The sequence below is a fragment of the Pseudophryne corroboree genome, chromosome 3 (assembly GCF_028390025.1).
Source record: "Pseudophryne corroboree isolate aPseCor3 chromosome 3, aPseCor3.hap2, whole genome shotgun sequence".
Lineage (NCBI taxonomy): Eukaryota > Metazoa > Chordata > Amphibia > Anura > Myobatrachidae > Pseudophryne > Pseudophryne corroboree.
Window position 1 is genome coordinate 447,925,199 of NC_086446.1, and position 24,395 is coordinate 447,949,593.

General features: G+C 46.4%; 1 protein-coding gene across 3 annotated transcripts in view; it reads left to right on the forward strand.

Moving 5' to 3' along the window:
- The window catches only part of SNRPB (small nuclear ribonucleoprotein polypeptides B and B1), a 184,803-nt gene that overhangs the window by 26,747 nt on the left and 133,661 nt on the right, over positions 1–24,395 (forward strand). For 2 of the 3 annotated variants that reach the window (XM_063960520.1, XM_063960519.1), the window contains exons 2-6: positions 1,707–1,858; positions 1,949–2,060; positions 2,166–2,318; positions 2,533–2,674; positions 2,842–2,967. In XM_063960520.1, the coding sequence (XP_063816590.1) occupies positions 1,707–1,858; positions 1,949–2,060; positions 2,166–2,318; positions 2,533–2,674; positions 2,842–2,967 (685 nt within the window). Of the gene's footprint in view, positions 1–1,706; positions 1,859–1,948; positions 2,061–2,165; positions 2,319–2,532; positions 2,675–2,841; positions 2,968–4,085; positions 4,257–24,395 lie in introns of those variants that run through there. The other variant, XM_063960521.1, reaches the window with a different exon arrangement.

The following is a 24,395-nucleotide window of genomic DNA, read 5'->3' on the forward strand; positions in this document are numbered from 1 at the left end:
CAAGTGCGGATTGTCTGCAATACTTGTACATAGTTTTGTTACAAAAATCGGGTTATTCTTGTTGTGAGCCATCTTTTCAGAGGCTCCTTCGTTGTTATCATACTGTTAACTGGGTTCAGATCACAGGTTGTACGGTGTGGCTGGTATGAGTCTTACCCGGGATTCAATATCCTTCCTTATTATGCACGCTCGTCCGGGCACAGTATCCTAACTGAGGCTTGGAGGAGGGTCATAGGGGGAGGAGCCAGTGCACACCACCTGATCCTAAAGCTTTTATTATTGTGCCCTGTCTCCTGCGGAGCCGCTATATCCCCATGGTCCTGACGGAGTCCCCAGCATCCACTACGGACTACGAGAAATAGATTTATCGGTAAGTAAAATCTTATTTTTAATCATCTGGTGCCGTTGTCTGTATTTGACAGCCGGAATCCCAAATGCCAGGATCCCGATACAAACGCCCAGTAAAAGTCTGATTTTTATGGTTACTGGGACTTTCAGTTGCTGCCAGCACCCCTTGCTATGCAGTATTGAGGTTATTCAATTGTTTCTGGCAGATGCCCATTAGCTGCAGCAGCCATTCCCAACCCAGCCCCACACCTAAGCCGCCGCCCCCCCCAGTATACAGACGGCGGCATCCCGTCCATCATAATCCTGGCAGACCCCCATTATTCCCCTAACCCTCGCCTTTTCCCTACACTAACCCGCCGCTGTGGGTCCGTAACCCTGTCCGCTTGGTCCCTAACCTTCCTGCCACTGTCCCTAACCCCCACCCCCCTGCGTGTGGCAGGATGCCAGCACGTCCTGCTGTGAGGGTGATCTGGTGTCTCTATGTAGACGCCAGCATTGTGTCCTCCCTCGGGATCCCGGCGTTTGTATATTGACCACCGGGATCCTTGCTGTCGGGATACTAACTGCTTCCTGGTACACACTAGACAATAATCTGTCCAAACTGGCTAGTTGGGTTCTGGTAATGTATGGGAGCAAGTGACAATCAAGCATTTGCTCCCAAAGACTGGAAAACAGAAACAGTCGTTCTTACAAATTGGAAAAATCTGTTAGATTAGTTAAATCAATCTGGAGACCATTTTTGTTAATCATTTGCTCCCAAACACTGGAAAATTGTCACTTATGGGCCCTACACACTTGCCGACGTTTCCAGTTTGGACATTGGTTGATTTCAACTATTAATGGCCATCGTCCAAATTGGCTTGCTATGCAGAACAAGGGAAAACCAACGGTGAACAAACGCAGGGACGCGCATCGTTGGTGCATACACATTGAGGGATATGACCAATTTATCGTTTGTTACTGAACGAGATCGTTCATATCGGCCGCAACATCGGTAAGTTTTTAGGGCCCATTACACCCATTACCAGATTTTCATTCCAACCAGCCAGATTGGACAGATATAGCATAGTGTGTACCTAGTGGAGTTCAATACCCTCCAATTGCAGGAACTCATTAGGCTAATAATGGGAGATTTCATATAGGTTTGAGCACGAACATGTAAGTATTTTTCATTTGGTTAGTGAGTGCATGAGTATGTATCTTGTACAATGACTTGCCCTGACAATGAGCACATTACTAAATACCTAGTATTAAAAAGGTTGCCTTTTCCTTCTGTAATTTGAAGAAAGACCTTTTCAGCTTGTGAAATGTCATTTATTGTGTACAGCTTAATCTTATATTTTTTTTTTTTTCCTCAGACGGTGGGGAAAAGCAGCAAAATGCTGCAGCACATTGACTTCAGAATGCGCTGCATTCTGCAAGATGGCCGCATCTTCATTGGAACCTTCAAAGCATTTGACAAACATATGAATCTTATCCTTTGTGATTGTGACGAGTTCAGGAAGATCAAGTAAGAGTTGGGAAAGGTTTGGGTGACGATACTTCACACCTATAGTTACAGCTGTATTAATTTGTTTTGTTTTTTTATTTCCCTTCCAAGGCCCAAGAATTCTAAACAGCCAGAACGTGAAGAGAAGAGGGTTCTCGGCCTAGTTTTACTAAGAGGGGAGAATCTGGTGTCAATGACAGTGGAGGGCCCACCTCCAAAAGATGTGAGTCTGTGCTGCTTTGAAACAAATTTTTTTTTTTTTTTTCTCTCCCCTCTAGCCATTTTAATTGTCTTAACATTTATTTATTTATTTTATTTTCCTCATCAGACTGGCATTGCAAGAGTACCTCTGGCTGGAGCTGCTGGAGGACCAGGAGTTGGTAGAGCAGCTGGAAGAGGTGTTCCAGCTGGTGCTCCTATGCCACAAGCACCTGCTGGTTTAGCCGGACCAGTCAGGGGTGTGGGAGGACCCTCTCAGCAGGTGAGTTGGGGCTGTGGCTTATGCAGAAGTTTCTTATTGAAGAGCACACTGCAGTACAAATGTGGTTGTCAAGCAGTATTCTGTTGTGTTCAGCACATTATCAATTTTATTAAAGGTTTAGTAGAGAATCACTAAAGTGTTTATTGTGAGTTGAGTATTTTAATGTTAGGTTCTTTTTAGTATTTACTAAATGGTTAGCAATTTTCTTCTACAGGTAATGACGCCTCAGAACCGAGGTAACGTGGCTGCTGCAGCAGCAGCTGCCACAGCTAGTATTGCTGGAGCCCCAACACAGTACTCGGCAGGAGGTCGTGGGGGTCCACCACCACCAATGGGCAGAGGAGCACCTCCACCAGGTATGTGTTTACTAGAGCTCTGTTCTTTATAGGAGTAGATCTGTGATGAAAATCCTTTCTGATGCTAATGATGTATCTTTACAAAGCAGGATTACACTGAGATCTGCATTAATATCCTTCCTCTTTACATTCTTGTACACCTTTCACTGACTGTTCCTCTGTTGTAGGCATGATGGGACCACCTCCAGGAATGAGACCACCTATGGGCCCACCAATGGGTATGCCTCCAGGCCGAGGAGGACCAATGGGAATGCCTCCTCCTGGCATGAGGCCGCCACCTCCTGGAATGAGAGGTATATTATGTGGCTATTGTGTTTTTTTTTTTTTAATATAATTTTATTTTTATTTATTTTTTATTTGTAGTCCAAATATAAACTCTAATATTAAAGCTGCTGTTAAGTCTTAATATATAATGAAAATACTTGGTTAACTGTGAAACAAAACAATGTTGTAGACCTTATGTAGGAGCTGTCAAAACTGGAGTATGACCATGGCTGTATTAATTGTGATTTCAGAACAATTTGTTTTGTTTGACAAGTACAACACTAAAGCTGAGAATGAACAAGTGGTAGAAAAGCATACTGAACTAAGCATGTTTGAACTAGACCGTATTATTGCTCAACCTACGAATAGCTGATGGATTGGGTGGGGGGGGACTCGTATAGTTGCTTGTTATGGGACATCGACTATCTAAACATCTTGTTGGATGGTAATTTCTCAGACAACCTACAATATGGATGGCCAGAGTAAGACAATGCATATAACTGGTATTTGAGGACCATGTAAGGTTGTTTGAGACCATGGTTCCAAGAAACTTGAGTAGTTCAACTATCTTGATCGTAGCCTCATCTACTGTATAATCACTAGTGACTTAGCAGTCATGTCACTTCTAAAATCAATCGCTATTTTTTTTTTTTTGTGTTAGCACCATTTAAAAACACATTTCCCTACTCTAATACACTAACCTAGCTACTTCGGTTCTATAAAAAAACGCTCAACCTTTCTAATCAACCCCACAACTGCTATGTCATCGGCAATCTTAACAAACCTTACAGATTCAGAAGATGACTTGCAGTCGAGGGTAAACAAAAGGGCTGAGAATGCAGCCTTGTAGGACACCAATGTCTTTAATACCAATTTCTTTGACCTAAAACATCCTAGCTTTACCACCTGCAGCCTGTTAAACAAAGTTAAAGACCCAGAAAAACAAATCTATTCAGGCCTAAATTTTGTGTATGCCAGTAAAAGGCCCTCTACAGATGGGTTGGTACACCAGTTTTGCCCAGCACCCTTGGCTCTTGATTTTCCACAAGCTGTACAGTTACACTAAGGAAATTAGCTTCAAGGTCTGCCTTAAAGGTACACATTTTTTTGTTTTAATGTTAGACATTAATTAATTTCTCTCTTGTAGGACCCCCACCTCCAGGCATGAGACCGACAAGACCCTAACTTAAGCTGCTTCCTTGTGTCCATCTGCAATATTCCTCAGCCTCCCTGTTTTCCATCACAGGACTGTTAATGTTTTGTAACTTGTATTTTCTTTTTTGTAAATTTTGTGTTTTTAATAAACAAGTAAACTGACTATGCAGTTGTGGTGCAAGTCTACCTAAAACAGTTGACTAATATTTCCCAGGATTGCAACTAATCTTCCTATAATCTTTAGGGTTAAATAACATTAAAAGCTTTAACTAAATCTGTTTTGTTCAAATGTAGAAACGCGCTATACGTACAAAAGTATTCAGATACCTGACTATTACACAGACAGGGACTGTAATGGCATTGTATTTATACTGTATTTAAATAAGTATACTTTAATATTGAGTTGGTCCCCTTTTTTTTTTTTTTTTTTTTTTTTTTTTAAAGCAATAACTGCTTCCAATCTTCCTGGAATGCTTTCTGCAATATTTTTGGGGTGTTTTTCAGTGGGAATTAGTGCCCATTCATTCTGTAGAGATTTATTAGGTCAGCAGTGATGTTGGATGAGTAGGCCTGGCTAGCAATCGCCGTTCCAGTTCATCCTAAAGGTGCTCAATAGGGTTGAGGTCAGGGCAGTGTGCGGGCCAGTTAAGCCCTTCTACACCAAACTTGTCAAACCATGTCTTGATAGTCTATGCTTTGTACACTGGGGCAGTCTTGTTGAAATAGAAAAGGGCTTTCTCCAAACTGTTGCCACAAAGTTGGGAGCATAGCATTGTCCAAAATGTCTCGGTATGCTGAAATACGAAGGCTTCCCTTCACTGGAGATTAGGGGCTTAACCCCAACCCTGAAACAGCACCATACCACTATACCTCTTCAACCAAACTTCAGTTGGCATAATGCAGTCAGGCAGGTAATGTACTCCCCAGCTTCCGCCAGACTTGCCCATCTGACTGCCAAACAGAAGCGAGATTAATAACGCCACAGAACAGGTTTCCACAGTGTGCTTTACACCACTCCAGCCGATGCTTGGCATTTGACTTGGTGATGTGAGGCTAGCATGCAGCTGCTTGGCCGTGGAAACCGATTCCATCAACATCCTGCAGCGCATTTTTTTTCTTCTTCTTACATCCTAGTGGATGCTGGGGACTCCGTAAGGACCATGGGGTATAGACGGGCTCTGCAGGAGATATGGGCACTCTAAAGAACTTTTAGTATGGGTGTGCACTGGCTCCTCCCTCTATGCCCCTCCTCCACAGTTAGATTCTGTGCCCAGAGGAGAATGGGTGCACTACAGGGGAGCTCTACTGAGTATCTCTGATGAAAGAATTTTGTTAGGTTTTTTATTTTCAGGGAGCACTGCTGGCAACAGGCTCCCTGCATTGTGGGACTGAGGAGAGAGAAGCAGACCTACTTAGATGATAGGCTCTGCTTCTTAGGCTACTGGACACCATTGGCTCCAGAGGGATCGGAACGCAGTCTCCCCCTGCCGTTCGTCTCAGCCGCGCCGCCGTCCTCCTCGCAGAGCCGGAAGATAGAAGCCGGGTGAGTATAAAAAAGAAAGAAGACTTCTAAGGCGGCAGAAGACTTCAGATCTTCCCTGAGCTCCTACACGTTACACACACAGGCACTGATGGATGCAGGGCGCAGGGGGGGCGCCCTGTGCAGCAATATATACTTCTGTTTTGGCATGTTATGACACATATGGGCTGCGGAGTCAGTGGATATGTTCATCCCCCGCCATTAATTGTGAATTTGAGCGGGACCGAAGCCCGCCACTAGAGGGGGCAGAGCTTGGTCGCACAGCACTAACCAGCACCATTTTTTCCACAGTGTGCTGAAGAGAAGCTGGCTCTCCAGACTCTCCCCTGCAGAACGGTGATACAGGGCTGAAAAAGAGGGGGGGGGGCATATTTTGGCGCAGTGAGTGTATTACTTGATAGATAGATATCTATCTATCTGGGAATTGTTTCCAGTGTCAGTTGGCGCTGGGTGTGTGCTGGTATACTCTCTTCCTCTCCAAAGGGCCTTGTTGGGGAACTGTCCCCTTATAGATATATCCTTGTGTGTATGGGTGTCAGTACGCGTGTGTCGACATGTTTGAAGCGGAAGGCTCGTCCAAGGAGGTGGAGCAGATGATTGTGGTGTCTGTCGGCAATGCCGACTCATGATTGGTATGATATGTGGAATATTTTAAATGCTAATGTGACCTTATTACGTAAGAGAATGGACAAAGCTGAGTCCAAGGAAACAGCAGGGTGTCAATCCGTGGATTTGACTGGATCACAGGGCCCGTCAGGGTCTCAAAAGCGTCCCTGATCACAAATTGTAGACACTGATACCGACACGGATTCTGACTCCAGTGTCTACTATGATGAGGCAAGGTTGCACCCTAAGGTGACCAAAAGTATTTATTATATGATTATGGAAATAAAAGATGCCATTTAATGGGGTGCACTGAGATTCGAATAACGACAGTTTAATATATAACTTTTATTATTTTAATTAAAAAAAATTCTTCAGCCATATGAAATATCAAAATAGTGTAAGTGAATATAATAAACAATGTGAAATTAAAATGAATCATCTACAGAGACTGCTGCTGCTGCTGTAATGAGGATATCTCCTCTAATAAAGGCTCAATGGCCCCTGCTGCTGTCAGACTTGCTTGATTTCGTTTATTTCAATGTATAACACAGCTTTGTCATCTATGGAAATATAAGTCTTTACTGTGTCTTCGTTAATTCACTTAGTCTGTTAATATTCATTAATTCCTTTATTTGTTTCAAAAATCCGCTATATTATCAGTGAAATGAACCTGGGTGTTGGGCTCAATTTTTTAGCACTTGGCTATTGCAGTGATTACCAGTCGCAGCACACCACACTGCAATCCTATGATATGTATATGTCTATTACACATGTTATTACCCAGATTAGTAAATGGTGCAGTAATAGTGATGAGAGATATATCTATATATCTATCTCAAGTCGCTTGTAGCGGTTCCAAAAATCCGCTATGCGCGGCCGTATATTTGTTATAAACTGCACGTCCCTGCTAGCGCTTTTATCCCCCCACCAGTTTCTAACTGAATATAGTCCCAACACTTTCACTTAATCTGCGCATCACTGTGTATAGTGGGGATCAGTGGATTTCCGTGAAACATCTAATTTATATAATTAGATAGAAATTGAAAGGAATGGGCATTTGCTTCACATGTGGAATCATCATACTCACTCTGATTTATTCAATTCAGCTTTGTGGTTCATCACTCAATTACATAGGTTATATCTGTGTCCTGCAGTCCGCTAGTGACACCACCTAATATATCCACCACATTTGTTGATTAATACATTAATAACAGAGCTGTTGTGTATATAGTATGCAGTTAGCAAATGCCTGACATTCTCTATCTCTGTTCCACGTGTTTAATAAACAGCGCCTGGGTTATACATAATGTTTTGTATTGGGATAATCATATGTTACTTTGGTGTAATATGCATTATACATTTGACTTTACTCAAAATAGCCCTTGTGCCATGATAATGTTATTATTAGTTCAAGCAGCGTGTAGTGGCTCCGGATAACTGCCACGTACGGCAGACTGGCTCTGTCAGCCCGCACGCCTCGGCACCCTAGATCCCAATCCCGCTACTGTGTGTCGGGTGGTTGATCACCGTGCGCTAACATCACCATGACCATCAATCAGTCTAGCGGGATCAGTCCAACTCTGTGAACATTCAATTTAGACATAATCTTTCCATTTAAGCTAATAGCAGTAGAATTACAGCATGCAGCCGTCTCTATGAAACGCCAACGTACGCCCTGACGAAGCAGCCTCTGTGAAACGTACGTTTGGTTCCAGAGCCATTGCCATGGCAGTGTCGGCAAGACGAGATCTGTGGACCCGTCAATGGTCGGGTGATGCCGACTCAAAAAAAAGCATATGGAGGTTTTACCTTACAAGGGTGAAGTTTTGTTTGGGGATGGTCTCGCGGACCTGGTTTCCACAGCTACTGCGGGTAAATCTAAATTTTTGCCTTTTGTTCCCCCCACAGCAAAAGAAAACCCCACAATATCAGATGCAGTCCTTTCGGTCGCACAAGTCCAGAAGAGGTCGGGGCTCCTCTTTCCTTGCCAGAGGTAAGGGTAGAGGTAAGAGAACACCTGCTTTGGCTAGTTCCCAGGAGCAGAAGTTCTCCCCGGCTTCTGCTAAATTCACCGCATGACGCTGGGGCTCCACGGAGGGAGTCCACACCGGTGGGAGCACGTCTTCGACTCTTCAGCCAGGTCTGGGTCCTATCAGGCGTGGATCCTTGGGCGTTGGAAATTGTATCCCAAGGTTACAAATTGGAGTTCGAAGAAGTGCCCCCTCGCCGATTTCTCAAGTCGGCCTTGCCCAACCTCTTCCCCGGAGATGGGAGTGGTATTAGATGCAATTCAAAAGCTGTGTCAACAGCAAGTGATTGTCAGGGTTCCCCTAGGCCAACAGGGAAGAGGGTACTATTCAACACTGTTTGTGGTCCTGAAGCCGGATGGTTTGGTCAGACCAATATTGAATCTAAAATCCCTAAACCTATACTTTGAAAAAGTTTAAATTCAAGATGGAATCACTCCGGGCTGTGATATCCAGTCTGGCAGCAGGTGATTTTATGGTGTCGCTGGACGTGAAGGATGCCTACCTTCATGTCCCCATATTAACTCTTCATCAAGAATACCTGCGTTTCGCGGTACAGGACTGTCATTACCAGTTTCAGACGTTGCCGTTTGGGCTTTCCACGGCCCTGAGGATTTTCACCAAGGAAATGGCGGAAATGATGGTGCTCCTGCGCAAGCAGGGGGTCACAATTATCCCGTACTTGGATGATCTCCTGATAAAGGCGAGATCGTGGGATCAATTGCTGAAAAGCGTGTCACTCTCCCTGAGAGTGTAACATCAACACGGTTGGATTCTCAATCTGCCAAAGTCTCAGTTGCTTCCAACGACTCGACTATCATTCCTAGGCATGATTCTGGACACTGAACAGAAGAGGGTTTTTCTACCAATAGAAAAAGCCCAGGACATCCAGAACATGGTCAGGGACCTGCTAAAACCAAAAAGTGTCTGTTCATCAATGCACTCGAGTTCTGGGAAAAATGGTGGCAGCCTACGAGGCCATCCCCTTCGGCAGGTTCCATGCGAGGACGTTTCAGTGGGACCTTCTCGACAAATGGTCGGGGTCCCATCTACACCTTCATCAAAAGATAAGCCTGTCCCCCAGGGCCAGGGTGTCTCTCCTGTGGTGGCTGCAGAGTGCTCACCTTCTAGAGGGTTGCAGGTTCGGCATTCAAGACTGGGTTCTGGTGACCACGGACGCGAGCCTCCGAGGATGGGGAGCAGTCACAAAAGGAAGAAATTTTCGGGGATATGGTCAAGCCAGGAGGCTTGTCTACACATCAACGTACTGGAATTGAGGGCCATATACAACGGCCTACGACAAGCGGAGTATCTTCTTCGTGACCTGCCGGTTCTGATTCAATCAGACAACGTCACAGCAGTGGCTCATGTAAACCGCCAAGGCGGGACAAGGAGCAGAGTGACAATGGCTGAAGCCACCAGAATTCTGCGCTGGGCAGAAAATCACGTAAGTGTTCTGTCAGCAGTCTTCATACCGGGAGTGGACAACTGGGAAACAGACTTCCTCAGCAGACACTATCTCCATCCAGGAGAGTGGGGACTTCATCAAGAGGTCTTTGCAGAGATAGCAAGTCTATGGGGACTTCCTCAAATAGACATGATGGCGTCACGCCTCAACAAAAAGCTTCGGAGGTATTGTGCCAGGTCAAAGGACCCTCAGGCAGTAGCGGTAGACGCCCTAGTGACACCATGGGTGTTTCAGTCGGTCTATGTGTTCCCTCCTCTACCTCTCATCTCAAGTGTTGAAAATTATAAGACGAAACAGAGTACAAGCAATACTCGTGGTTCCAGATTGGCCTCGAAGGGCCTGGTATTCGGATCTTCAGGAAATGCTCACAGAAGATCCGTGGCCTCTTCCTCTCAGGGAAGACCTGTTACAGCAGGGGCTTTGCATGTTCCAAGACTTACCGCGGTTGCGTTTGACGGCATGTTGGTTGAACACCGAATCCTAGCAGAGAGAGGTATTCCGGAGGTAATTATCCCTACTCTGATAAAGGCTAGGAAGGAAGTAACGGCGAAGCATTAGCACCGTATCTGGAGGAAGTATGTATCTTGGTGTGAAACCAAGAATGCTCCTACGAAAGATTTCCATCTGGGCCGTTTTCTCCACTTCCTACAGACGGGAGTGGATATGGGCCTAAAATTCGGCTCCATTAAGGTACAGATTTCGGCCCTATCTATATTTTTTCAAAAGGAATTGGCTTCTCTCCCAGAAGTTCAAACTTTCGTAAAGGGAATGCTGCACATCCAGCCTTCTTTTGTGCTACCAGTGTCACCATGGGACTTTAACGTGGTGTTACAGTTCCTTAAATCACACTGGTTTGAACCTCTTCAAACGGTGGAATTAAAATTTCTCACCTGGAAGGTGGTTATGTTATTAGCCTTTGCATCTGCACGGCTGGTGTCTGAGTTGGCGGCCTTGTCTTGCAAGAGCCCCTACTTGATTTTTCATGTGGATAGAGCAGAGTTGAGGACTCGTCCTCAATTTCTGCCTAATGTGGTCTCTTCTTTTCATATGAACCAACCTATTGTGGTCTTTGAATAAAAGGTAACCTTTTATGCGCTGTACCATAAGTCTCCAACCACTAAGAAATACCTTCTGTCAGATAAGGTATATGGGATAGATATAAAAGGAAAAAGGATTCTAGTGGGAGCCAATTTGCCTTTAAGATAATTTTAAAAATTATTTATTCATGTACATACTGACATTTACAACTTAAATATCCATCAAATAAGTACAGATTACTAAAAAATTCTATATAATGGTATAACAAGTATAAAAATCTTTCAATTTAAGAGGGGATTTCACAGTCAGCAACCTATTGTGGTGCCTGTGGCTATGGGTGACTTGGAGGACTCCAAGTCCCTGGATGTGGTCAGGGCCTTAAAAATTTACGTAGCCAGGATGGCTAGGGTTAGGAAAACAGAGGCACTGTTTGTCCTGTATGCGGCCAACAAGGTTGGCGCTCCTGCTTCTAAACAGACTATTGCTCGCTGGATCTGTAACGATTCAGCAGGCTCATTCTACGGCTGGATTGCCAGTACCAAATTCGGTTAAGGCCCATTCCACTAGGAAGGAGGGTTCTTCTTGGGCGGCTGCCTGAGGCGTCTCGGCATTACAGCTTTGCCGAGTAGCTACTTGGTCGGGTTCAAACACCTTTGCAAAATTCTACAAGTTTGATACCCTGGCTGATGAGGACCTTGCGTTTGCTCAATCGGTGCTGCAGAGTCATCCGCACTCTCCCGCCCGGTTTGGAGCTTTGGTATAAACCCCATGGTTCTTACGGAGTCCCCAGCATCCTCTAGGACGTAACAGAAAATAAGATTTTAAATCCACCGGTAAATCTTTTTCTCTTAGTCCGTAGAGGATGCTGGGCGCCCGTCCCAGTGCGGTCTAAATCTGCAAGACTTGTATATTATTATTATCCTTTATATGGCGCCACAAGGGTTCTGCTGCGCCCAATTACAGAGTACATGAATAATCAAACAGGAAAACGGCAACTTACAGTTGATGACAGTATAGGACAAGTACAGGGTAAATAAACATAGTTACATCAGCAGATGACACTGGAATAAGTATCAGGTGGCAGAAGACTGCTGGAGTTGATGCAGTTGAAGATTATTAAAGTAAGAAAGGATAAGCACATGAGGGAAGAGGGCCCTGCTCGTGAGAGCTTACTTTCTAAAGGGGAGGGGTAGACAGACGGGTGACACAGATAGGGTACATGGAGAGTGTAGAACAGAGGGTTAGGATGAGATTTGGCTGGGTTTGGTGAAGAAGTGGGTCTTGGGAGCCCGTTTGAAGTTTTGTAGAGAGGTGGAGAGTCTGAGGGGGAGAGGTAGGGAATTCCAGAGAAGTGGTGCAGCACGTGAAAAATCTTGGAGGTAGGAGTGGGAGGAGGTGATCCGTAGGCAGGAAAGTCGTCGTGCATTAGCAGAGCGAAGAGGATGTGTGGGAATGTAAAGGGAGATAAGATCAGAGATGTAGATGGGAGAGGAGTGGGTGAGGGCTTTGTAAGCGAGTGTGAGAAGCTTGAAATGGATTCTGAAAGGGAAGGGGAGCCAGTGAAGGTCTAGTAAGAGGAGAGGTAGACGTAGTGCGTTTGGTGAGGAAAATGTGCCGGGCAGCAGCATTGAGGATAGATTGGAGTGGAGAGAGGTGTTTGTCAGGAATGCCAGTCAGGAGGAGATTACAGTAATCCAGTCTGGAGATGACCAGTGAGTGGATAAGAGTCTTAGTAGCATCCTGGGTCAGAAAGGGTCTGATCCTGGAAATATTTTTTAGATGAAAACGGCAGGTTTGTTAGAGGTGCTGAATGTGTGGTTTGAAGGAGAGGGAGGAGTCAAGGATTACTCCAAGACAGCGCATTTGGGGGCTAGAGGAGATGGTAGTGCCATCAATAGATTTATATAGTTGTTGCTTACATAAGGGTTATGTTACAGTTGGAATTGGTCTTTGACTGATACTGTTTTTTTCGTTCATACTGTTAACTGATTGCGTATGTTCTAAGTTATATGGTATGAATGGTGTGGGCTGGTATGAATCTTGCCCTTAGATTTACAAAATCCATCTCCTATGGGCACAGTTTCTCTAACAGGTCTGGAGGAGGGGCGTAGAGGGAGGAGCCAGTGCACACCCATACTAAAAGTTCTTTAGAGTGCCCATATCTCCTGCAGAGCCCGTCTATACCCCATGGTCCTTACGGAGTTCCCGGCATCCTCTACGGACTAGGAGAAAAAGATTTACTGGTAGGTTTAAAAACTTATTTTTTTATTTATTATTTCTCTGACGTCCTAGTGGATGCTGGGGACTCCGTAAGGACCATGGGGAATAGACGGCTCCGCAGGAGACTGGGCACATCTAAATAAAGATTTAGGTCTATCTGGTGTGCACTGGCTCCTCCCCCTATGACCCTCCTCCAAGCCTCAGTTAGATTTCTGTGCCCGGCTGAGCTGGATGCACACTAGGGGCTCTCCTGAGCTCCTAGGAAGAAAGTGTTTGTTAGGTTTTTTTTATTTTCAGTGAGACCTGCTGGCAACAGGCTCACTGCATCGAGGGACTAAGGGGAGAAGAAGCGAACCTACCTAAGTGGTGGTAGCTTGGGCTTCTTAGGCTACTGGACACCATTAGCTCCAGAGGGATCGAACACAGGACCCGACCTCGTCGTCCGGAGCCGCGCCGCCGTCCCCCTTACAGAGCCAGAAGCAAGAAGGTGGTCCGGAAAATCGGCGGCAGAAGACTTCTGTCTTCTCCAAGGTAGCGCACAGCACTGCAGCTGTGCGCCATTGCTCCTCATGCACACCACACACTTCGGTCACTGATGGGTGCAGGGCGCTGGGGGGGGCGCCCTGAGCAGCAATACTGACACCTTGGCTGGCAAACGGGCACCATATATAGCCCCAGAGGCTATATAGGTGCTTTTTAACCCCTGCCAGAATCCATAAAAATGCGGGAGAAAGTCTGCAAAAAAGGGGCGGAGCTATCTCCTTTCAGCACACTGGCGCCATTTTTCCTTCACAGCTCCGTTGGAGGGAAGCTCCCTGGCTCTCCCCTGCAGTCAATACTACAGAAAGGGTTAAAAAGAGAGGGGGGGGGCACAATTTAGGCACAGTATACAATATATATAGGCAGCTATACGGGAAAACACTCTTATATGTGATATCCCTGTGATATATAGCGCCCTGGTGTGTGCTGGCATACTCTCCCTCTGTCTCCCCAAAGGGCTTTGTGGGGTCCTGTCCTCTGTCAGAGCATTCCCTGTGTGTGTGCTGTGTGTTGGTACGGCTGTGTCGACATGTATGAGGAGGATAATGATGTGGAGGCGGAGCGAATGCCTGTAAATGTGATGTCACCCCCTGCGGGATCGACACCGGTGTGGTTGGACATATGGAAGGATTACGTGAAAGTGTCAACTCCTTACACAAAAGGTCGACGACACAGAACAGCCGGCTACTCAGCTTGTGCCTGTTCCAGCGTCTCAAATGTCATGGGGGGCTCTAAAAACGCCCGCTACCTCAGATGGCAGAAACAGAGGTTGACACGGATACCGACTCCAGTGTCGACGACGATGAGACTAGTGTACCCTCCAAATAGGTCCACCCGTTACATGATTGAGGCAATGAAAAATGTATTACACATTTATGATAATACCCCAGGTACCACATAAAAGGGTATTATGTTTGGTGAGAGAAAACTACCAGTAGTTTTTCCTGCATCTGAGAAAATAAAATGAGGTGTGTGAGGAAGCGTGGTCTTCCCCCGGTAAGAAATTGATAATTTCTAAACGGTAATTGGCAGCGTACCCTTTCCCGCCAGAGGATAGGTCACGTTGGGAAACACCCCATAGGGTAGATACAGCGCTTACACGCTTATCAGAAAAGGTGGCACTACCGTCTCCGGATACGGCCACCCTGAAGGAACCTGCTGATAAAAAGCAGGGGGTTACCCTAAAAGATATAGTCACACACTCGGGCATTATATTGCGACCAGCCATTGCTTCGGCATGGATGTGCAGTGCTCCCGCTGCGTGGTCAGATTCCCTGTCGGAAAATTACTATGGATAGGGACAATATTTTGCTGACAATAGAGCATATAAAAGACGTGGTCTTATACATGCGTGATGCACAGAGGGATATTTGCCGGCTGGCATCAAAAATAAGCGCTAGGTCCATTGCCGCCAGACGGGGGTTATGGACTCGGCAATGGTCAGGCGATGCCGACTCGAATCGGCACATGGAAGTTTTGCCCTATAAGGGGGTAAAACTGTTTGGGGATGGTCTTTCAGACCTCGTTTCCACAGCTACTGCTGGGAAATCGACTTTTTTGCCACAGGCTACCCCACAACAAAAGAAAGCACCGTATCATCAAGTACAGTCCTTTCGGCCCCAGAAAAGCAAGAGGGCTAGAGGCTCATCCTTTCTGCCGAGAGGCAAAGGTAGAGGAAAAAGCTGCAGCACACAGCTAGTTCCCAAGAGCAGAAGTCCTCCCTGCGTCCGGTAAGTCCACAGCATGACGCTGGGGCTGCTCAGGCGGACCCGGGTACGGTGGGGGCCCGTCTCAGAAATTTCAGCGCCCAGTGTGCTCTCTCACATGGATCCCTGGGTCCTTCAACTAGTATCTCAGGGGTACAGGCTGGAGTTCGAGACGTTCTTCCCCCCGCCGTTTCCTAAAATCTGCCTTACCGGCACCTCCCTCTGCCAGGGAGGTGGTGTTGGTGGCTATTCAACACTATAATCACAACAAGTGATTGTCAAGGTGCCCCTCCTTCAGCAAGGAAGGGGTTACTATTCCACAATGGTTGTGGTACAGAAACAGAACGGTTCGGTGAGACCCATCTTAAAATTAAAATACTTGAACTTTTATATCAGAAGATTCAAGTTCAAGATGGAATCGCTCAGGGCGGTTATTACGAGCCTGGACGAGGGGGATTACAGGGTCTCCCTGGACATCAAGGATGCGTACCTGCATGTCCCCATTTTCCCTCCTCACCAGGAGTACCTCAGATGTGTGGTACAGGACTGTCACTATCAGTTCCAGATGCTGCCGTTGGAGTTGTCCACGGCACCGAAGGTCTTTACCAAGGTAATGGCCGAAATGATGATACTCCTTCGCAAGAAGGAAGTTTTTATTATCCCGTACTTGGACGATCTCCTGATAAAGGCGAGGTCCAAAGAACAGTTGGTAGTGGGGGTAGCACTCTCTCGGGAAGTGCTACAACAACACGACTGGATTATCAATATTCCAAAGTCACAGCTGGTCCCGACGACACGTCTTCTGTTCCTGGGAATGATTCTGGACACAGACCAGAAAAGAGTGTTTCTTCCAGTGGAAGCACACGAGTCCTGAAAAAAATGGTAGCTTCGTACGAAGCATAATTCCATTCGGAAGGTTCCACGTAAGGACGTTCCAGTGGGACCTGTGGGACAAATGGTCCGGGTCCCATCTACAGATACAACAGCGGATGACCCTGTCGGCAAGAAACAGGTTGTCGCTGCTGTGGTGGCTGCAGAGGGCTCATCTACTAGAGGGCCGCAGATTCGGAATACAGGACTGGGTCCTGGTGACCACGGAGGCCAGCCTTGGGGGCTGGGGTGCAGTCCCACAGGGAAGAAATTTCCAAGGAGATTTCGCTTCAAGCAAGGCCCCTGCTTCAGAACCAGCCGGTACTGATCCAATCAGACAATATCACGGCGGTCGCCCATGTAAACAGACAGGGCGGCACAAGAAGCAGGATGGCGATGGCAGAAGCCACAAGGATTCTCCGATGGGCGACCTACACCCGGGAGAATGGGGACTTCTTCCAGAAGTTTTCCAAATGCGGGTAAACCGTTGGGAATGACCACGGGTGGACATGATGGCGTCCCGCCTCAACAAAAAGTTGAAAAGATATTGCGCCAGGTCAAGGGACCCTCAGGCGATCGCTGTGGACACTAGTGACACCGTGGGTGTACCAGTCGGATTAGGTGTTTCCTCCTCTACCTCTCATACCCAAGGTACTGAGAATAATAAGAATGCGAGGAGTGAAAACCATACTCGTGGTTCCGGATTGGCCAAGAAGAGCTTGGTACCCGGAACTTCAAGAGATGCTGGCAGAGGACCCTTGGCCTCTGCCGCTCAGACAAGACCTGCTGCAGCAGGGACCCTGTCTGTTCCAAGACTTACCGCGGCTGCGTTTGACGGCATGGCGGTTGAACACCGGATCCTAAAGGAAAAGGGTATTCCGGAGGAAGTCATCCCTACCCTGATCAAAGCCAGGAAGGATGTCACCGCAAGACATTATTACCGCTTTTGGCGGAAATATGTTGCTTGGTGTGAGGCTATGAAGGCTCCGAAGATAGGAATTTCAACTGGGTCGATTCCTACACTTCCTGCAAGCAGGGGTGACGTTGGGCCTCAAATTGGGGTCCATCAAGGTCCAGATTTCGGCTCTGTCGATTTTCTTCCAGAAAGAACTGGCTTCACTGCCTGAAGTTCAGACTTTTGTCAAAGGAGTTCTGCATATTCAGCCTCCTTTTGTGCCCCCAGTGGCACCTTGGGATCTCAATGTGGTTTTGGCATTCCTGAAATCACATTGGTTCGAACCACTTAAGACTGTGGAATTGAAATATCTCACGTGGAAAGTGGTCGTACTGTTGGCCCTGGCTTCGGCCAGGCGGGTTTCAGAATTGGCGGCTTTGTCTTAAAAAAGCCCTTATCTGATTTTCCAGATGGATAGGGCAGAATTGAGGACTCGTTCTCAGTTTCTCCCGAAGGTGGTCTCAGCTTTTCACTTGAACCAACCTATTGTGGTGCCTGCGGCTACTAGGGACTTGGAGGATTCCAAGTTGCTGGACGTAGTCAGGGCCCTGAAAATGTATGTTTCCAGGACGGCTGGAGTCAGAAAAACTGACTCGCTGTTTATCCTGTATGCACCCAACAAGCTGGGTGCTCCTGCTTCTAAGCAGTCTATTGCGCGCTGGATTTGTAGCACTATTCAGCTGGCGCATTCTGCGGTAGGATTACCGCAGCCTAAATCAATAAAAGCCTATTCCACAAGGAAGGTGGGCTCATCTTGGGCGGCTGCCCGAGGGGTCTCGGCTTTACAACTTTGCCGAGCAGCTACTTGGTCAGGGGCAAACACGTTTGCTAAATTCTACAAATTGGATTCCCTGGCTGAGGAGGACCTGGAGTTCTCTCATTCGGTGCTGCAGAGTCATCCGCACTCTCCCGCCCGCTTGGGAGCTTTGGTATAATCCCCATGGTCCTTACGGAGTCCCCAGCATCCACTAGGACGTCAGAGAAAATAAGATTTTACTCACCGGTAAATCTATTTCTCGTAGTCCGTAGTGGATGCTGGGCGCCCATCCCAAGTGCGGATTGTCTGCAATACTTGTACATAGTTATTGTTACAAAAATCGGGTTTTGTTGTGAGCCATCTCTTCAGAGGCTCCAATTGTTATCATACTGTTAACCGGGGTTCCTATCACGTGTTATATGGTGTGATTGGTGTGGCTGGTATGAGTCTTACCCGGGATTCAAAAATCCTTCCTTATTGTGTCAGCTCTTCCGGGCACAGTTCCTAACTGAGGCTTGGAGGAGGGTCATAGGGGGAGGAGCCAGTGCACACCAGATAGACCTAAATCTTTCTTTAGATGTGCCCAGTCTCCTGCGGAGCCGTCTATTCCCCATGGTCCTTACGGAGTCCCCAGCATCCACTACGGACTACGAGAAATAGATTTACCGGTGAGTAAAATCTTATTTTTCCTCTTATGGACCCCAGCATCCTCTAGGTCTAGGACATATTAGTACCATGGGGTATAGATGGGTCCACCAGGAGCCATTGGCACTTTAAGAGTTTAACAGTGTGGGCTGGCTCCTCCCTCTATGCCCCTCCTACCAGCCTGTGTAGAAAATGTGCCCGGAGCCGGTCCCAGCTAGGGGAGCTTTCTTAGTAAAATTTTTATTTTAGAGGCTTTTTATTTTACAGGGAGGCTGCTGGCAACAGCCTCCCTGCATTGAGGGGGAGCAGTGTCTGCCCTGCGGGGTCTGAGCCACTATCTTCGCTGACTGGACACTGAGCCCCAGAGGGGTCTGATCGGTCTCCGCCACAGGGGAACCGCTTGCCCCAGCGGTTCCCCTGTGGAGGGTCCGGTGTGAAGATGGTGGCAATGGGGAGAGAGCGCAGTATTAACCGCTCCTGGGAAGGTACCAGAGGGGTGCCCTGGGCCAGCGCCGACCCCCACCCACCACTGGTCAGCAAGCCTGTCAGGGTCCAGGGATCTCAGCCAGCAACTTTCCTCAGGCCAGTATAATCACCTGAAGAGCGGGAAGACAGTGCCATTAAGGGGGCGGAGCTTCTCCTCAGAGCGGACCCAGCAGCGTTCCAGCGCCATTTTCCTGCATGCAAGCACTGTGAGGAAGATTCAGGTCCCTCCACAGCAACTCCAGCTTACTGTACACGGTACCAGGGGGTTGTAGAAGGGAGGGGGAGGCTGTAATTAGACTGTGTGTCCTATTAAGGAGCACAGTCAGCGCTGACATGGGGTTTTCTCCTTGCTACAAAGCGCTGTATTGTGGGTTGGCTCCAATCTCTGTCTCTCTTGCCATTCTTGGGAGGGAAACTGTCTACCCCCACCTGTGCGTGGAGTGTTTGGTGGTCTCCTTTAGCTATGTCCAGGAACACTGTCATATGCTGTAATCAGGCTAGCACTGGTTTAGCACAGATACCAGCAAGGGAACTAGAGTGGTTTTCCTCTATCAAAACTTGGATTTCTCAGATTTCTGACAAGGTTGCTAGTAATGAATCTGCAACCCAGGTATTACAGAGCTCTATGGCAGTATGGCCTGTGTCTGGTACCTCAGGACATCCCGTTATATACCCCCATAAACGTGCCCTTGTGCAGGTCACACAAGACGACACCGATACCGATTCTGACACCACAGACTGTGATGAGGATGTGTTGCTGGGGTCCGCATTTCTTGCAAGGGGGGTGCAATTATTGATAGAGGCTGTCAGGGATGTGTTAAATGTAAATGATACCACACCTGAGCAGGTTGAGGAGGCTTTTTTCACTGAAAATAAAAAAGCCTCGCTAACCTTCCCTGCGTCAAAAGAGCTGAATGCTATAGTTGAAAAAGCATAGGTAAACCCTGAAAAGAAGTTTCAGATCCCTAAGAAGATTCTGGTGGCTTTTCCTTTCCCTGAGGAGGATAGGAAAAGGTGGGAAAACCCGCTGATTGTTTAATGCATCTGTTTCCAGACTCTCAAAAAAAGGTGGTTTTTACCTGTTCTGGGATCTACCGCCTTAAAGGAGCCAGCAATAGGAAAATTGATAACACGCTTAAATCAATGTACACTGCTTCGGGGGCCATATTACGTCCTACTATTGCTAGTGCATGGATTGCAAAGGCAATAGTGAAGTGGTCGGCTACCTTAATTGAGGATTGGGACACTATCGATAGGGATGTTACATTATATTTCTCTGGCTGGGTCCACAGGTTATCCACAGGATAACATAGGGATATGCTGGAGCGATAGCGGAAATGGCACCAAACAGTCATGAGCTTTCTGGCCTCCCAGGATTCATCGGGGCTTCTCCATATATCCCGCCCACTGACTCAATCAAATCAGTTTTTGCTTTGGTGCGGCAAGGAGCCGGCCATGGTCACAGAGGCTGCTGTTAAGCAGCCAGTAGCTTTTTATTTTATTTTTAGTCTTACCATATTTTTTGAGTGACTTTTCTTAACGGCGTCTTAAACGCATACTAGAAAGAGTCGCTCCAACAACTCCCCACTGGGTCGCAACAATGCTTACCTTCGCGGTTCAGTGCTGTCTCGACGGGCGTCTGTGTCGGATGATTCTAGCAGGTCCCGCAGACGTAACCAGGCTGTGGCTGGAGCATGGGGGGCAGGTAAGGCTATGGATTTCTCCTTACTAGGGGGTCTGGACACAGCTACACAGATTTGGTGGAGACTACAAACAGTGTGATGCGCCGAACATCTCGAGTGCGACAGCGCTATGCTTTAGGGATCATAGGCGCCAGGACTAGGTTGAGGCCGCGATCCTTAAGGTTTAAGTCAACAGGGTAATCTGCCGCTCTCCTGGTCGCCCCTCCTCCAAGTTCATGACCAGTTTCCGTGCGTCTCCCGTCCATGAACTGAATGACCTCACTTCCGTCTCAGACGCTACCACGAGGGTACTCGGTCGCAGCTTAGACGCTGTGGTAGTGTACACTAGAAATCCCGCCTAACCGAGTCGCAGGCCTTAGCGTCTGCATACACGTGGCATTCACTGAGCGTCCGTGTCCGTTGGTGTGCGTCCGTGTCTCTCATCAGTCAATGGCAGCGGTAGTGTACATCAGTAGCGTCTGAATCCATTCAGCGTCTTGCGAGCGTCTCTGTGGTTTTGGAAGTGTGGTGAGTCTCCTTGTATACCCGCTCTCTACTTGTTAGTATGAAGTGTTAATTTTAGTACGCATTGCATATGAGTTCTGTATATTACTGTTCTGCATGTTATGTTTGATAAAACCAGTTTAAAACAGAAATGCAATTATCCTACTTGTAAGTTATTATGATGATGATTGTATTCTCATATGACAATGTCTAACACCTTAACATGTGACTGACTGCTAGTATGTATGCTGACTTTAATATGTTGTCAGTTCTGTTCTGAACCTCAAATCAGGTGCACGCTGTGGTCAGATTGATCTCACTTCTATATACTGTATGTATACAGGTTGAGTATCCCTTATCCAAAATGCTTGGGACCAGAGGTATTTTGGATATCGGATTTTTCCGTATTTTGGAATAATTGCATACCATAATGAGATATCATGGTGATGGGAACTAAATCTAAGCACAGAATGCATTTATGTTACATATACACCTTATACACACAGCCTGACGGTCATTTTAGACAATATTTTTTATAACTTTGTGCATTAAACAATGTGTGTCTACATTCCCACAATTCATTTCTGTTTCATATACACCTTATACACACAGCCTGAGGGTCATTTAATACAATATTATTAATAACTTTGTGTATTAAACAAAGTTTGTGTACATTGAGCCATCAAAAAAACAAAGGTTTCACTATCTCACTCTCACTCAAAAAAGTCTGTATTTTGGAATATTCCGTATTTTGGAATATTTGCATATGGGATACTCAACCTGTATATAGGTGATTTTCAGTCATAAGTTGTTTAGGATATAATACCATGTCGGTGAGCGGCAAAAGTGATGAGGAGGATTTATCAGGCACTCCTACATCCTTAACATGTTTATCTTGTAAAACAGGAATAATTGGGGTAAACCAATTGGTCACTTATGAGGGGTTATGTGCAAACTGTTTTGCTTTTCAGCAAAAGAAAAAATGAACTAGTTCAGCAACCAGCAGAACCACCATGGAGTATGTTCGCGCAGACTTTGTCTTCTATAGCGGACAGATTACCTCCGGCAGCACCACCTCATGGAATAGGTTACTCTATTAACCCATATATGCAGCTCCCTTCCTTTGGTATGGTACCAGTAGCCTCGACGAGTAACCAGGCTGTTTACCAAGGTACAGGTAAGACTAAAATAGATGTGTCTATGTTGCAGTCTACACAAGATGATACATCAGATGATGATACAGTATATTCAAATACTCCGTATGATGATAAATCACAGAGTTTCAGCTCAGAAGATATAGCTGAACTGATTGATGCAATGAAGGCTAATCTCTCTTTGGAGGAATCAGCCAAGACTGTGTCAAAATCTAAAGTACCTGTGTTTAAACGAACAAAATCAGTTAAGACTGAATTCCCAGCGTCAGAGGATCTGAAGGAAATGATGGAAGAGTCCTGGGTGACTCCTAGTAAGAAATATAAGATTCCGAAAAAATGGGATTCTAATTATCCATTTCCAGCTGAGGATTGTTCGAAAAGAGAAGTTCCTCCTAAAGTAGATGCACGTGTGCTGTGGCTTGTGTACAAATCTGCTTTACCATTGTGTTCTACCTCACTAAATGTTGTCACAGACAGAAGGGTAGACGGCTTCTTGAAAAATATATTTTCTCTGTCAGGAGCTGTGGTAAGGCCAGCTATGGCTTCGGCCTGGATGGCAAGGGCAATGGTAGGATGGATGGAGGAACTAGAGAATGGCCTTTCCCCTTCTAATAGGTAGCAGGAATATTATCTGGGCCTACAACAAGCTGCCCAATATTTGGAAGAAGCAGCAATTGATATGGGTATGATTGCCTCTAAAGCATCTGTTTTGACAGTAGCAGCTCGTAGAGCAGTTTGGCTATGCACTTGGAGAGCAGATGCAGAATCCAAGAAAGAATTGGAAGCATTACCTTTCATTGGTAATATATTCTTTGGAAAACAATTATCAGATATTCTAGAATCGGAAGCTGCATCTTAAAAGGTCAGGTTTCCGGCTAGTTATAACCCTAAGACTAGGGGTTCAAGGATTCGGCCATTTCGCTGGCAAGGCAAAGCAAAAGTGAAGGAGGAGTCTAAGCAACCCCGGTTCAATAGATCATCCAGGGGTAGGAAGCAATGGGCTGCGAAAAAGCCAGCTTCCAATCCTGAACAAAAACCATCAAAATGAAGAGACGGGCCTCCGCCTGGAGGATTCCAGAGTTGGGGACGACTACTTCAGTTTGCACACGTATGGCAGCAGTCGACGACAGATGCCTGGGTGCAGAAGGTAGTATCTCTCGGTTATGGGTTAACATTCAGGAAACAGCCTCCTCAAAGATTTTTTTGCACCAGCCCGTCTCATATACAATTGAAGGCCAATGCCCTGCAAGAAGCAGTAAAAAAATTACTGCAGTCGGGTGTGGTTGTCCTGGTACCCGATCACAACGGGGCAGGGGGTTTACTCCAATCTATTTCTGATTCAGAAGCCAAATGGGTCGTTCCGAGCAATTCTCAATCTCAAGGGATTAAACCATTACATTTGGGTTCCAGGGTTCCACATGGAGACATTACGCTCCATAATGTTGGCTATGGAACCGGGAGATTACATGGTGTCTTTGGACATACAGGATGCTTACCTACATGTGCCAATAGTACGGTCTAATCAATGTTGCCTCAGGTTTGCCATCCTCCAGCAACATTTTCAGTTCCAAGCATTGCCCTTCGGGCTAGCAACAGCACCCAGGGTGTTCACCAAAATTATGGTGGTTATGACAGCTTATCTCCGCAAGCAAGGGATAAGAATTTTTCCATACCTAGACGACCTGTTAATTCTAGCACATTCGCAGGAATTGCTTTTGAGCCATCTTCAACAGACAGTAGCTTCTTTACAAAGACACGGGTGGCTCATAAATTGGGAAAAGTCGTCTCTGAATCCATCACAGCGGATGGTTCATTTGGGGGCCATATTGGATTCAGGTCTACAGAGAGTTGTTTTTTCTTACCAGAGAAAAAGATAGCCATGGTGCAGGTCATGGCTCAGGAGGCGTTGCACACTCAGACAATGTCAGTCCATGCAGCAATGCGACGGTTGGGTCTGATGGTATCAACCTTCGACATGGTGGAATATTCACAATTCCACTTCAGATCATACAGCACCGCATTCTGACCAAATGGAACGGAAATCATCAGACAATAAAAAAGCAGATGATAAAGTTGCCTGTAAATGTAAAAAGGTCTCTAGCGC